This window comes from Prenolepis imparis, unplaced genomic scaffold (assembly GCF_030444845.1).
Source record: "Prenolepis imparis isolate NDT839.2.m4 unplaced genomic scaffold, iyPreImpa1.0 SCAF_3, whole genome shotgun sequence".
In the NCBI taxonomy this organism is placed as follows: Eukaryota; Metazoa; Arthropoda; class Insecta; order Hymenoptera; family Formicidae; genus Prenolepis; species Prenolepis imparis.
The window spans coordinates 5,939,990-5,955,672 of NW_028141161.1; the positions used below are offsets into that span (position 1 = coordinate 5,939,990).

General features: G+C 32.0%; 4 protein-coding genes and 1 non-coding gene across 6 annotated transcripts in view; 3 read left to right on the forward strand and 2 right to left on the reverse strand.

The window, feature by feature from the left end:
• The window catches only part of LOC145933716 (tubulin-folding cofactor B-like), a 3,096-nt gene extending 678 nt beyond the window's left edge, over positions 1 to 2,418 (forward strand). The window contains exon 4 of the mRNA XM_083033693.1: positions 2,314 to 2,418. Within this exon, the coding sequence (XP_082889819.1) occupies positions 2,314 to 2,418 (105 nt within the window). The remainder of the gene's footprint in view (positions 1 to 2,313) is intronic.
• Cdc10 (cyclin-dependent kinase 10) overlaps positions 1 to 4,430 on the reverse strand; it is an 18,288-nt gene extending 13,858 nt beyond the window's left edge. Inside the window, exon 1 of the mRNA XM_083033790.1 lies at positions 4,337 to 4,430. Within this exon, the coding sequence (XP_082889916.1) occupies positions 4,337 to 4,358 (22 nt within the window). The 5' untranslated portion in view covers positions 4,359 to 4,430. The remainder of the gene's footprint in view (positions 1 to 4,336) is intronic.
• A 2,432-nt stretch (positions 4,431 to 6,862) lies between these two features.
• LOC145934601 (5S ribosomal RNA) lies at positions 6,863 to 6,982 on the reverse strand. Its single transcript, XR_014425068.1, has one exon. It is a non-coding gene; the product is annotated as a 5S ribosomal RNA (ribosomal RNA).
• A 1,191-nt stretch (positions 6,983 to 8,173) lies between these two features.
• Positions 8,174 to 10,641, forward strand: LOC145934323 (uncharacterized). The gene is made up of 5 exons (XM_083034687.1): positions 8,174 to 8,320; positions 9,207 to 9,436; positions 9,630 to 9,796; positions 10,000 to 10,107; positions 10,201 to 10,641. Exons 1-5 carry the CDS (start codon positions 8,174 to 8,176, stop codon positions 10,602 to 10,604), a joined length of 1,056 nt encoding a protein of 351 aa, XP_082890813.1. The 3' UTR covers positions 10,605 to 10,641.
• A 1,343-nt stretch (positions 10,642 to 11,984) lies between these two features.
• Positions 11,985 to 15,683, forward strand: part of Gek (serine/threonine-protein kinase gek) — a 37,338-nt gene continuing 33,639 nt past the window's right edge. Inside the window, exons 1-7 of one of the 2 annotated variants that reach the window (XM_083034975.1) lie at positions 11,985 to 12,202; positions 13,323 to 13,508; positions 13,631 to 13,822; positions 13,915 to 14,186; positions 14,299 to 14,598; positions 14,890 to 15,033; positions 15,124 to 15,246. In XM_083034975.1, coding sequence (XP_082891101.1) covers positions 13,436 to 13,508; positions 13,631 to 13,822; positions 13,915 to 14,186; positions 14,299 to 14,598; positions 14,890 to 15,033; positions 15,124 to 15,246 — 1,104 coding nt within the window. In that variant the 5' untranslated portion in view covers positions 11,985 to 12,202; positions 13,323 to 13,435. The remainder of the gene's footprint in view (positions 12,203 to 13,322; positions 13,509 to 13,630; positions 13,823 to 13,914; positions 14,187 to 14,298; positions 14,599 to 14,889; positions 15,034 to 15,123; positions 15,247 to 15,683) is intronic. The other variant, XM_083034976.1, reaches the window with a different exon arrangement.

Genomic DNA, 15,683 nt, shown 5'->3' on the forward strand with positions numbered 1-15,683 from the left:
AAGACCGGTGGTCTTACGGGAGTTAGTGTGACTGGAAAAAGAGCGCTGTGTACTAGCGCCCTCTCAGTAATATCACAGTATATACAGTAGCGCAACTCTCTCAATTTCTTGATACATAAAATGGAGTACGCATGCGCGAAATCAGCGAGTATATTCAGTACCGCCATCTGAACTTTTCTCTCACTCTTTCTTTTGATTTTCTCTCTCTGATTCATACTGAGGGATCGAGTAGCTGAGGTATGGTTAGGTGAGAGATTTGAAAGAGAAAAAATAATAATAAATAATTTGCGATATAAGTACATATGTATAATTTATTGTACATTATAGTACATTATAATTTCTTAAGATAAAATAAAACATAAATTATAATTACGTACTTTATAATTTTCCTATAAAATATTTGTTATAAAATATATATATAATATAGAATTATTTATTAATAAATATATTTAATAAATATCTTGGTTTTTTTATTCATTTATTTACTTTAATATACGGATTTTAATTAAACGCATATATTATCATGTTATAAAAATTTTTAAAATATTTCTTTTAATTTTAAGCTTTTAATTGTGTTAAATATATATGTGTGCACATTAATATGTAAATATATGAATATTTGTTGTGATTCTTTTGTTATCTGTTATGTCAAGTATAAATTATTATTTATTTTAATATTTAAATTATGTTATATAATATTTTATATTTTTTTATGTATTTATTTATCTTATATATATTAGACCTTATATTACTAACAATGTGTGATCTCTTATATACATAATTTTTATTAAAATTAATTTATTTTACATGTAGTAATGTGCTAAAAAGAGAGCGAAAATAAAGAGAAAATGAGATAGAAGTTTAAATGGCAGTACTGGTTATACTCGCTGATTTCACGCATGCGCGTTCCATTTTATGTTACACAAACATCAAAGGTCCCGACAGAGAGTTGCGCAGCTCCGTGAACTTGGCCCCCCAATTTTGACTTTTTGTTTTTTTTTTTTTTTAATCGTTTGTAAGTCGTTTGTAGGTGATTGTTAGATTAATTAAAACGTTTGTTAGATTAGCCTCGCGCTGCAAAATAAAAAATGAAATTGACCGTAAAGTTAGCCCCCGGTTTTTTATTTTGATCCTATTTCAGTTTTGCAGAGGCTGAATCGATGCGGAATCGTTTGTTGGTCACGAATATGCTAATTAAAACGTTTATTAGATCGTCGTTTCTTAAATAAAAGCAAAAAACGATATTTGATAATTTTGTAGGGAAATATCCGCAAAGTTAGCCGGCTTTTAATTTCGATTATTTAAGTTTTGCAGAGGCTCAATCGATGCGGAATCGTTTGTTGGTCACGAATATGCTAATTAGAACGTTTGTTAGGTCGTCGTTTCTTAAATAAAAGCAAAAAACGATATTTGATAATTTTCTAGGGAAATAACCGTGAAGTTAGCCCTCGGCTTTTAATTTAGATTATTTAAGTTTTGCAGAGGCTTAATCGATGCGGAATCGTTTGTTGGTCACGAATATGCTAATTAGAACGTTTGTTAGATCGTCGTTTTATAAATAAAAGCAAAAAACGATATTTGATAATTTTCTAGGGAAATAACCGTGAAGTTAGCCCTCGGCTTTTAATTTAGATTATTTAAGTTTTGCAGAGGCTTAATCGATGCGGAATCGTTTGTTGGTCACGAATATGCTAATTAGAACGTTTGTTAGATCGTCGTTTTATAAATAAAAGCAAAAAACGATATTTGATAATTTTCTAGGGAAATATCCGCAAAGTTAGCCCCCGGCTTTTAATTTCGATTATTTAAGTTTTGCAGAGGCTCAATCGATGCGGAATCGTTTGTTGGTCACGAATATGCTAATTAGAACGTTTGTTAGATCGTCGTTTCTTAAATAAAAGCAAAAAACGATATTTGATAATTTTCTAGGGAAATAACCGTGAATAAGTTAGCCCTCGACTTTTAATTTAGATTATTTAAGTTTTGCAGAGGCTCAATCGATGCGGAATCGTTTGTTGGTCACGAATATGCTAATTAGAACGTTTGTTAGATCGTCGTTTCTTAAATAAAAGCAAAAAACGATATTTCGCGTGTCGCTAATCGCGCTGGTCTGCCGGAGCCATAACGCGTACCGCGTAACCAATCAGAGACTCGATTCTTGAATTCATTCGCAAGAGAAACGTATACGCAAATTCGGCTCTTACAGAAAAGTTACAAGTTGATTGGTTAAAAGCCATGTGATAACCAATCAACTTGCAACTTTTTTGTAAGAGCCGAATTTGCGTATACGTTTCTCTTGCGAATGAATTCAAGAATCGAGTCCCTGAGCAGTGTGGCGATATGGGCCGGGTTTTTTGCGCATGCGCGGCCGAAACAACGGCGTATTATGTAGTTACCAAATGGGCGCAAAAGTTTTGACGAGCCTAGCAACAGCGAGCAGTAAGGTGGGTTAAATATATGTATACATAAATCGAAAAAAATCTTATATATAAAATTATATATATATATAGGTATATATATATATAACTTTTTATCGATTCTCAAAAATTAAAAAAGAAAACATTCGCGCGAGTGACTAACGATACCCTTCTTTCTTGAAAATAGATACTTTACTGAAAGCGTACTGGCCGCGCATGCGCGAAAAACCCGGCCCATATCGCCACACTGTCCCTGAGTCGTTCCGCGTTTTCTATTACGGCTCTGATTGGTTACGCGGTACGCGTTATGGCTCCGGCAGACCAGCGACACGCGAAATATCGTTTTTTGCTTTTATTTAAGAAACGACGATCTAACAAACGTTCTAATTAGCATATTCGTGACCAACAAACGATTCCGCATCGATTGAGCCTCTGCAAAACTTAAATAGGATCAAAATAAAAAACCGGGGCTAACTTATTCACGGTCAATTTTATTTTTTATTTTGCAGCGCGAGGCTAATCTAACAAACGTTTTAATTAATCTAACAATCACCTACAAACGACTTACAAACGATTAAAAAAAAAAAAACTCAAAAAGTTAAAATTGGATGGCCAAGTTCACGGAGCTAGAACCGACTATGAATACCGGCCAAAGACATATATATGTATATAGACGAAGCATTCTATCTGTGGAGTGAAGCCGGAAATTGGCAGAATACGATAGAGTGAGATAGTTGTTTTGACACTCTTCTTTCTCACTCTATCGTACAGAAGAGAATATGGCTGCCCTCTAGCTGTCAAAGCTGTCAAGTATACTGTCATGACAGTCAAAAGATAGAGTGAGAAAGAGCTATAGAGTGAGAAAGAGAAAGAAAATAGAGTGAGAAAGAAGAATGTCAAAACAACTATCTCACTCTGTCGTATTCTGCCATTTCCGGCTTCACTCGCTGCTACAGTAAAAGTATAGGAATGCTTCGTCTATATATATATATGTCATTGGCTGAAATTCACTACTTGATACGCGTATCAAGTGCTCGATGTAAACTAGACCAGTGATCAGACGAGAACTGGGGCTCGATTCTTGAATTCATTCGCAAGAGAAACGTATGCGCAAATTTGGCTCTTACAGAAAAGATTCAGGCCATTGCACGTACAAAAATTTTAGTCGTAATCGTAAGGCCATAAGCAAATCGTCCAATCATAGAGAAGAATTATCATAACGTAATAAGAATGCTTGACTGTGATTGAATGATTTGCTTACGGCCTTGCGATTACGACTAAAATTTTTGTACGTGCAATGGCCTTCAAGTTGATTGGCTAAAAGCCATGCGATAGCCAATCAACTTGCAACTTTTCTGTAAGAGCCGAATTTGTGTATACGTTTCTCTTGTGAATAAAGGCTGGATTATAGAGGCTGTAAATTTTTTCCGTAACCGTAAATTTAAGGATTCAACCAATCACGTTGCCGAATCAAGCAACGCGATTGGTTGAATCCTTAAATTTACGGTTACGGAAAAAGTTTACGGCCTCTATAATCCAGCCTTAAAGCCCCTTGCACAATGCTAAGCGATAGCGATAGGAATAGCGATAGAGATAGAATAATATCTAACCTCTGTTCCTATTGGTAAATATTTTTTATTTCACCAATAAGAACAGAGAATAGATATTTTTCTATCGTTATCGCTATTCCTATCGCTATCGCTTAGCATTGTGCAAGGGGCTTAAATTCAAGAATCGAGTGGTGCGTTCACAGATGTCTATACACTACTAGATCGCTAACCTCGGCAAAATAGGTGAGGCTCGTAAGATATCCGGTTTCGGCCATGACATCGCAACAAAAATGGCCACTCACGCTTTTTTCTATACATTTTTACTATACAGTTAATACTACTAAAAGTACTAAAAAGTAATTTATTTACCTAAATAGTTTTCACTAACCATCTGTAGTTCTATTTTTGCACTTCGGAATACAACACCTTCTCGACATTTTCCCGTAATTTTTATATAGCTTAAATACGGATTATCACGCCAGGTCACTTTCACACACACACAGAGTAGTGTATAGACAACTGTGCTTACACATATAGGCACCGTGGCCATTTTGTTGCGATGTATCATGGCCGAAACCGGATATCCTGCTGGCCTACCTCCATATATAGTTAGCAGACGAATTAGAGATTTCTTATTTTCTATTATACCAATCGCTTGGGAATCATTTGGGCAAATTTAGGAATAGATTCTCATAGTTTAGGAAATAGTAGTTTATTTATAATTAATTAAAATAAATTGAGCGTATAGTTAGCAGACATAAATTAAAAAATACTTTTTTTTATTGTAATTGACGTGAAATTATTTGGGAAACACGTCTGTATAATGTTCTTAGCGTTTAGGAAATAATTATTTTATCTGAAAATCAAGTTTAAAGTACATTTATTAGACATTAGTTGGACAAATTTTATATTTCTTATTTTTCTTTATTATTTCTTATTTTTTCTTATTTTAATCATTTGAGAATCATTTGGGCAAATTTAGGAATATATTTTTATAGTTTTAAGACTAATAGTTTATTTATAATTACAGAAAATTAATTATAAGAATGAATAATTATCAGATATAACTTTAAAACCTTTTTTTTATTTAAATCAATATGAAATCATTTAGGAAACGCGTTTTTAATATTGTCAACGTTTGGGAAATAATATAGTTTATGAAGAAAATACTCTCAAAGCTTAAGGTTTAAATCATCTATTTTTCATTCAGTCCAATTTCAATGAAATTCGGTGAAATTTCAGATTTGACCAATCACAACATAGGATCATTTTAATCTGGATCATTTTAATTTTCTCGCGAAAGCAGCCATAATAATAATTATTATTATTTAAGTGTGTACAATATATAAAATTTCTTGAGTCTCTATTTTTTAGCTAATCAATGCGCTTAAACAGATTATTGTACGACAAATTTAATATCACCCTTAGGCCGGTATTCATAGTCCGTTCTTATTTCAAGACCGTCTTAAGTAATGTCTTAAGATGCAAATACGGCTCTGTGATTGGTTAATCACATCTTAAGATTGTACTTAAGACAGTCTTAAATATAAGAACCGACTATGAATACCGGCCTTAGGGCCATTACATACTTGACGCGATGAGCGATGAGCGATATCCAATAAGAGCTCTATTTTTCGTCACAATGTGATGAAAATAAATATTAAATAATAATAATTATTATTATATTATATACCGGGTGTTCAAAATAAAACGTTACAAATTTTTATCTCCAAAAATATTGTTTCTAGAAAAAAATATTTCAAATAAAAGTTGCAGTATTTCAAGGGGGAAATAAGTTAATGTTATAGAAATGTTTGTAGGAGATGGTTTTCAAGGTCATTTTAAAGTCAACTTGATTTTTTAAAATGGAATTACACTAAAATATTTTATGTAAATAGATTCCTTGTAACATTCTGCATAAAAAGGGTACCATTATAAGGGTAAGATAGTCAAAAATCGAATGGTTCACGAGATATTTACATTAATCTGACATATTTTGATATAAAATACAAAATATCTCGTAAATTCCCAAGTAGCAAAGTGACGTCAGAAGACGACATTATGACGTCTATTTTTAGTCATTTTTGGTCCATGACGTCAGTGACTAATAATGGACGTTTATAAGACGTTATTATTTAGATCAATTAAAGACGTTATTCTGCTATATTCATTCTTAATTATTTTTCTGTAATTATAAATAAACTATATTAGTCTTAAACCTCTAAAAATATATTCCTAAATTTGCCCAAATGATTCTCAAATGATTACAATAAGAAAAAATAAGAAATAATAAAAAAAATTTGTCCAATTGATGTCTAATAAATAAATATACTATAAACTTGATTTTCAGATAAAATAATTATTTCCCAAACGCTAAGAACATTACAGACGTGTTTCCCAAATAATTTCACGTCAATTACAATAAAAAAAAATATTTTTTAAATTGATGTCTGCTAACTATATGCTCAATTTATTTTAATTAATTATAAATAAACTACTATTTTCTAAACTATGAGAATCTATTCCTAAATTTGCCCAAATAATTCCCAAGCGATTATGGTATAATAGAAAATAAGAAATCTCTAAGGGTGAAAACCCATGCAGCGGAATAGCAGAACGCGGAACCAGCGGATCGCCAATCACGGAATTATTCCCATAGAACTCGACGAAGGGTTCTATCGGAATAACTCGGTGATTGGCGATTCGCTGGTTCCGCGTTCTGCTATTCCGCTGCATGGGTTTTCACCCTTAGTACTTTAATTGTGGAAAAGGATTTTTTAATCGATATAATCAATAAAAAGATTAGTTGTCGAATCCAATTTCTCGTTTTATCGGTAAAATGATAAACGGCTTTAGGATCCCCTTAAGATTTTGAATTAGCAAAAAAAAAGATGGTGCCAACAGTACATGGTGTTCCCAAGCGGTCACCCATCTAAGTACTGACCATGCCCAATGTTGCTTAACTTCAGTGATCGGACGAGAACTGGTGCGTTACAACGTGGTATGACCGTTGACGATGGTAATACCTTTAATTGATGAAAAAATAATAACTTGAAAATTTTAAGACGATTGTAAAAAAATTTTTTTTATCGTCATTACAATTTTCCTATATATTTGAAACAAAAAATATATATCATTATTGTTAAGGGGATGCTGACCCCGTCTTGTCTTACCAACAGAACGATATTTTTCTGCACCTTTTTCTCTTTATTGGTTGAATAGAATAATAAATATTTTTCCACGATTAAAGTACATATAGAAACAAAGTTTGAACCTCTCGATTTTATGTAAAAACCCAAAAAAATTTTTTTAGTTAAACAACTTTTTTTTGTTTTTTACATAAATTTGAAAGGTTCCGACTTTGTTTCTATATGTACTTTAATCGTGGAATGCATTTATTTTTCTATTCAACTAATAAAAAGAAAACGGTGCAGAAAAATATTGCTCTGTCGATAAGGGTCAGCATTCCCTTAGTATATTAAATCATAAAAAAATGAAATTTTTTTAATGAAAAAGATGTCATTGCGACTAAAGCCCCTCGCACAATGCCAGGCAACAAACAGTACGAACAGGAAATAAAAAATATCCACCAATAATGCGGGGTCTACAATAGAGTCGTAAAGTCGTAAGTCGTAAGAAATTGACCAATCACAGTTGAATGTGAGGAGAATAATCGACTGTGATTGGTTAAAAGGGCCTTCGCACACTCTGTGATTACACAAAAGCTACGCCTTCATCAAGGATCGAAGGTCAGAATGTTATAAATTCCGGCATGATTATTATGTGCGGTGTAACTATGAAAAGTCAAGAAAAAATAGATTTATGTTTCTTATGTCTACAAACAAGTGTCTTGACATTAGAATTAATTTTTTCAGAGTAAATATCAGATAAATAACTCTTATGTTAGATGTACATTCGCGGCGGCCATTAATGATAGTTCACGCGACCACCACTAGTGTCGCGAATTTTTAAACCCCCAATACAGATTGAAAAATCCTTTTCCACAATTAAAGTATAATGACAAAATGCGGACGTTATAATTTTATGTAAAAAAACCAAAAAAGTTAAAAAATTACATTTTCTTATCGGCTTTTTTTAACTTTTTTTGTTTTCTACACTTTTTTTTGGTTATCTAAACATTTTCCTATACATTTGCTGTGGCAGCGAGTGAAGCCGGAAATTGCGAGTAAAGCCTACGGCACACGCATGAAGAATAGAGATAAGGAGGCCGAACTAGCATGGAGGAATTTTCGAAAAGTGCGACAGAATGGCAAGCCTAAATGTAGTTTATTAATGTTCCGCAAGGTTGCGCTTTTGCCTCACGGGACTCACACGTACACGGTGGACTTTTGTGTTAGTCATTCTCTATCCTTCTTGCTCCCCATCCTGCAATCTCTCCTCTTTCTCAAACTAACGAGCATCTTGTGATTGCAATGCCATCTATAGGTATCTACAGGTACTATTGCCGGACCTCGGTTTGGGTCGCATAGCCCGAACACACAGGGGCTCGATTCTTGAATTCATTCGCAAGAGAAACGTATACGCAAATTCGGCTCTTACAAAAAAGTTGCAAGTTGATTGGTTATCGCATGGCTTTTAGCCAGTCAATTTGCAACTTTTCTGTAAGAGCCGAATTTGCGCATACGTTTCTCTTGCGAATGAATTCAAGAATCGAGCCCCAGTTCGGCCTCCTTATCTCTATTCTTCATGGGCACACGGTACGATTTTTCGTACTGGATCTGATAAGATTTAGTAACATACTAAAAATGCACCAATCAGAATGCAGCATTTCTAATATCTTACTAAGGGCGTTTTCCATTTGGTGACACAAGTCGACACAAGCATCATTCTATCTTTGTTCTCATAGAATGTAGAACAAAGATAGAATGATGCTTGTGTCGACTTGTGTCGCTAAATGGAAAACGCACTAAATCTTCATCATATCAATCATATCATTCATATCAAATCCAGGGGGTCGATCATGTAACTTTTCTTTACAGTGGGTCCACAATAGGTGATTTAAGCCCTAAGCCTTAAGAAATTGATCAATCGCAGTCAAGTATGAGGAGAAAACTCGACTGTGATTGGTCAATTTCTTAAGGCTTAGGGCTTAAATCACCTATTGTGGACCCAGCGTTAGAGCGAAAACGTGAAAAGTGAACAATTTCACTATGGAAACCAATGTGTGATTGGCGGAACAGAGCAAAATTTTTCACTTTTCACGTTTTCACTCTAAAAGAAAGTTCATGGACATAGGAATAAAGGGACAGAGCAATATCTGCGGGGGGTGAAGCCGTCTCCGAGGAGCGGGGAACTACGGTTACGTGGTACTTTGGTGCCGCATTGGCGATTGGTTGTGATCGCGCAAGCGCAATCTTTCATCGAGAGTCAGAAGTGTCATGGAAGTGTCAGAACAGTTTTATTGAGTTATAATTCAAAGAAAAAATATACTGTTTTTACAATGCCACAGTGCATTGTAAAAAATTGTAAAAACCGTACAAGAAGTCGTCTCGTTTTGGGACAAATAAAAGAAAAGATATAAATAATGTCTCATATCACCGGTAAGAAAAATCAGATTTTATTAGCATATATGAAAATTATATTGTATTATTAAAATAAGAGAAATTATATAATATAAAGTAACACATTTATTTTTTAATAGATTTCCAAAGAATGAAAAAGCAAAATTGCTTTGGTTGAATATACTAGAGCTAAATGCGGAATTAGTTCCTATTGGAGCAAGAATTTGTTCCGCACATTTTGCAGAAGATGCCTTTAATTTTTTATATGGTACAAAGAGACTTCGACCAAATGCACTACCGTATATAGGTATCAAATAGTATTATTATTATCAGGATTGAGAAATAATACGTTATTTGTAATGCCATTATTATTATTTTTTTTTTCTGTTTACAAGTTAGTAGTGGCATTATTTTTATCAAATAACTTTCCCAACTGTCTGATTTATTGTATGGCACAAGATTATGCAGTTTTATTTATATATTGCTTTGTATCTTATGTTTACTTGCTAGAACGTGTGATTGAGAATGTTCCAAATGATGGTATTATTGCATCAAGTTCTGTATGTAATACTTTAAAAATTGATAGAGCCACATCTCCTATCCCTGGATGCAGTCATTGTAAGAAATATTTCATCTTATTTAATATAATATGTGTAACAATTTTCTAAAAAATTAAAATTTGTTATACATTATATTTTTTAAATTTTTTAGTTGCGGATCAGTCAACAAATACATCACCAAAGAGAGACCATAACGCTCTTGAAAAGGAATACCTCCACAAAAAATTGCAAGACACAAAAACCTCTTTTTCAAAAAAGTTTAAACTTTTGCAACAGAAGGTTCGACGAAAAGAATCACGAATAATCTCTTTGGAGGCAATTCTTAATTCACTCAAGAAAAACAATATGTTAGGGACTGAAGAATTGCAGATATTACAAGACATAGGTGGGTCAAATTCTAAAATATTAGAAAGACAATTGCTTAAAAATAGAGGAAAACCTGTAAACAAACAATTTGATAGTCGACTTAGATCATTTGCTCTAACTTTACATTATTATTCGCCAATGAGTATGCGACATGTATTTAATAAGCTAATTTTATTTAAAGGTCAATAAATGTAATAAAATTGATAAAAAATAATTTTGTTATTAATAATACCATCCTAATCCCTTTATGCAATAAATATTGACAGTTGTACAATTTATTAAAGAATGAATTATTTATCAATATTTAGGTATTTACATTAACATTTTATAATAAAATTTTTAATATTTTATTATAAAACTGTAACCAATACTTACTTCCATGGGCAAGTTATATGCTGTTGCAAAATCCGTTAAATCACATTGTTAAATGCAGAAAAGTGAAAAATAATTTTCTAATCTTAAAAATCTTAATAATCATAAATATTCTTCTAGTTATTTCTATTTATAAATAGTTTTATTTTACTGAATTCATTGCAATTAATTGCAAAATTAAATACTAAAACAAAAACAATAAAGATTTTTCATATCTATAGATTCTAACTTTTTTTATCATTTAATTCTGACATCTCGATGACATGCATTAACACCATTAACATTTCAATATGCTGATTTATAAATAAAACACTTTGTTTCTCTATTTTACTCAAAATATTCTATCACACATTTATAATTGTAAACAAACTAAATGTCTCATTTTCAAATTTCGCGCATTTATGCTAGAACCAATGCGGCACCAAAGTACCACGTGACCGTGTTCCCCGCTCCCCGGAAGCGGCTTCACTCCCCTCGCCTAAAGTAGAGGTTTATACTCCGTCCCTTTATTCCTATGTCCATGGAAAAGTTACATGATCGACCCCCAGTACGAAAAATCGTACCGTGTGCCGTAGGCTTAAGATAGTTGTTTGACACTATGGCCGGTATTCATAGTCGGTTCTTATATTTAAGACTGTCTTAGGCTGGTATTCATAGTCCGTTCTTATTTCAAGATCGTCTTAAGTAATGTCTTAGGGTGCCGTCACATGGGGCGTAACTTGCGTAAGCGTAACCAGCGGATCGCCAATCACCGAGTTATTCCGATAGAGCCCTTCGTCGAGCTCTATCGGAATAACTCGGTGATTGGCGATCCGCTGGTTACGCTTACGCAAGTTACGCCCCATGTGACGGCACCCTTAAGATGCAAATACGGCTCTGTGATTGGTTAATCGCATCTTAAGATTGTACTTAAGACATTCTTAAATATAAGAACCGACTATGAATACCGGCCTTAAGTACAATCTTAAGATGTGATTAACCAATCACAGAGCCGTATTTGCATCTTAAGACATTACTTAAGACGGTCTTGAATGAGAGTGAGAAAATAATAGTGTCAAATTAACTATCTCACTCGCAACTTCCGGCTTCATTCTGAGGACAGAGTGCTTGGTCTATGTATATGTAAAATCAAAGGTGATAGAAAATCAAGATAGCGTTGCCACTCTATATGACAATTATCGTGGCTACATTTCATGACACAGAGCTGCCATATTTTTTCCTGCATAGGGCCTGTTAGGTCAATTAAATTGTTGAGGTTCGAGAAGATAAAAGTCCGGAGAGATGTGGCTACGGAAGATATCTCGTGATAACCAAGCAGTGCGTGTAATAATAAACAATTGAGGAAAAAAAAGATTTCGCGGGAGAAAAACGAGAGTGCACTGTTGTTTTTTTTTTCTTCTCCCTTATCGAAGCAGGTATGCACTCGCGTTTTATTAATTGCGAGCGCGATTTTATTCGGAATAGCCGACGGAAAAAGAATCTTTTTCCCATCTTCAACAAACAGGGCTTCGTTTGCGCGAGATTCTTCTTCGGAGAGAGACCTTTAACATTTGCAAAATTCATCTTTCGCGAACGACTAGTTTAATTACGACGAGGTTATATGGAAACTCGAAATCTAGGACGATGTAATGATATTTTATGTAGCGACACATGTATATATGTTGTGTATCCACATATTTGACAAAATTACTTGACAGGCATTATTACGATATATAGAGAGAGGAAGATCTCGGTGATTTCATTCGAAATTCCATTCGCGGAATGCGATTTATCTCGGTCAGACTATTTTTATCCCATTTGCACTTTTTTTTTGGTTTTATTTACGTGTACTTTTCCCGTTGCATATTTTCTTTCTAAATATTTTGGTTATCTTTATCGCAGTTACGTAATTTTCAGTGTGAATGATCTCTGTGCAATTATTGAAATAAATAAAACCTCGATTTTTTTATGTCGATAAATCGATGCACAATGTTTTGATAATAAAAGAAAAGAAAAAAAATTACATCCTTTATATATTAACTCTCTAATACAATTCTATTTTTTTGTAATATTCAAAATTATCACAATTGTAAATAGAATCCATCTTTAAGTTATCGATGATAAAATGATGTGATACACTTTGAAAAAAAAAAAAAATGCATTTTGTGTGACTTACTGTTGTATTTTCTTTTATTGCTATTTTTATTCTATTGACTGTATATATTCTTTCTATTTCTTTTTTGTTTTTTGTATTTTTACCTTTTTTATATTATTAATTAATTTATTAATTTATTTATTATTATTATTTATTTATTCATTTTTTACCCTACTTGTGTTTTTTTTTCATTCTTTTATAATAAAAGAAAATTACAACAAAAAAAATTAACTAATTTTGCAATTTCTTTAAAAAGAAAAACTGGAAAATCTCAATACGATTAAAATAAATATTTATATATTATTTTATATAAATATCCATTTTAAATTTAGTCAAGTATTTACACTAGTATCACTATATAATTCAAATTATTAATTATAGCAATAAATTGTATATTACAGGAATTTATCGCAGAAAACAAAAATGTGGTATAAGGAGGTAACAGATGTTAATAACGACAATGGAAATGTCCATTATAAATTGTAGTAAAAAACAACTTTATCAATAAAGAGACATGTCAGATTCGTCGCAATATCTTTACAGTCATCCTCCTCCTGATATTATGCCCAAAGGATTTCAGAACATTGGTAATTATTATTATATCTTTATAATTGTGTGTGTGTGTGTGTGTGTGTGTGTGTGTATGTGTATATGCATATAATATTATTAATAATTATATCTATAAAGAAGAAAGATTGATTTTTTAAAGATGTTGTAGGCATAGGAGGAAAACTACGTCAATTTGAAGCCCTGTTTATCAGTGGTCCTGGATCCCAAGGTGGACGAGTAGGTCATACTATTTCGATTGAGACACTCATCGATGTGTTACTTGTGTTATACGATGAATGCTGCAATTCTTCGTTACGTCGTGAAAAGACCGTTTCTGATTTTATTGAGTTTGGTAAGTTTTTGAATATTAGGCGAACTAATAATTTAATTCTAATTTAATTCCAAATGTGTATGCTAGTATTATATATTGTTGGCTCTTTGTAGCGAAACCAATAACAACATGCATAAAGAATTTGCAATTGACACGAGAGGACTTCGAAATTGTTAAAGTCATTGGCAGAGGTGCCTTTGGGGAAGTATGCGTCGTAAGAATGTGTGGTTCGGACAAAGTATTTGCTATGAAAATTTTGAACAAGTGGGAGATGTTAAAGCGTGCTGAAACTGCATGCTTTAGAGAAGAAAGGGATGTATTAGTGTACGGTGATCGCAGATGGATAACAAATCTGCATTATGCCTTTCAAGATGACAATAACTTGGTAATATGACTTTATTATTGATTGATACTCAATATATTTTCTACATCAGAATAATTTTTAATCATGATTTTAAGTATTAATTGACTAAAAGTATCAATTAATGTTCATATAGTATTTGGTCATGGATTACTATTGCGGTGGGGATTTATTGACATTATTGAGCAAATTTGAGGATCGTCTCCCCGAAGACATGGCTCGATTCTACATAGCAGAAATGGTGCTAGCTATAGGTTCTATACATGACTTGCGTTATGTGCATCGTGACATTAAACCTGACAATGTTTTATTGGACGCGAATGGTCATATCAGATTAGCTGATTTTGGCTCTTGTTTACGACTATTCGAAGATGGGACGGTACAAAGTAACGTCGCAGTTGGTACTCCGGACTATATTTCACCAGAGATATTGAGGGTAATTTTATTTTCCATATTGTGCTTCATATTATAAATTATATACAGTAGTTTAAGCATTTTAATCTCTATTTCCACATTATATATATTTTATTATAGTGTTTTATTAATCTTAAAAGATAAATATTTTGAAAAAACGCAATTTTAGAAAAATATATTTATTTGATTATATCTTAAAATTATATAAATATATATCATATTGTATAAACATTTTATAATTATCATTTTTTGTTTCTATTATATATATATATATGTATGTATGTATGTAATTTTATATGTATCTCTCTATTAGGCAATGGAGGATGGTCAGGGACAATATGGTCCTGAATGTGACTGGTGGTCTCTTGGAGTATGTATGTATGAAATGCTTTATGGTGAAACACCTTTCTATGCCGAATCCCTAGTCGAAACTTATGGAAAGATTATGAATCACAAGGTAAGATTTTCGAATTCCAGATTTTTTTCATTTAATTAACATATTATTTATTGAAAAAAATTTATTAATTTTTTTTTTTTTTTTTTACAGAATTGTTTTGATTTTCCTACGGACGCTATATATGACGTTTCTGAAGAAGCCAAAGATTTGATGCGGAAGTTGATTTGCAGTTCTGAATTTAGACTAGGTCAAAATGGAATTGATGACTTTAAAGTAAATTTTGCTACTATAATTGTGCGAATATATTTTACATACTGAACGAGTAGCTGTATATATTTTTGTAAATGAGAAACGTGTGACATTTGTGATAAATGTATTGTGATATAATTACAATATAATTACAATATAATTACAAAAATTCAGGTAGAAGATGGATAAGATAAGACGGCAGATGCAACAAAGTTGTCTTAAAATCATTAATCTTCGACAAAAAGAATAAAAAATAACTATTATTGATATTATTAAATAATATAAAATATTAATATATACAATTGAGTATATGTATTAATATTTAATATAATATATATTTAATACATTTAATATAATATGTAATATATTTAATATTATATTTAATATAATATATAATATATTTAATATAATATTTAACAATATATAATATATTTTAATATAATTTTAATATAATATATAAT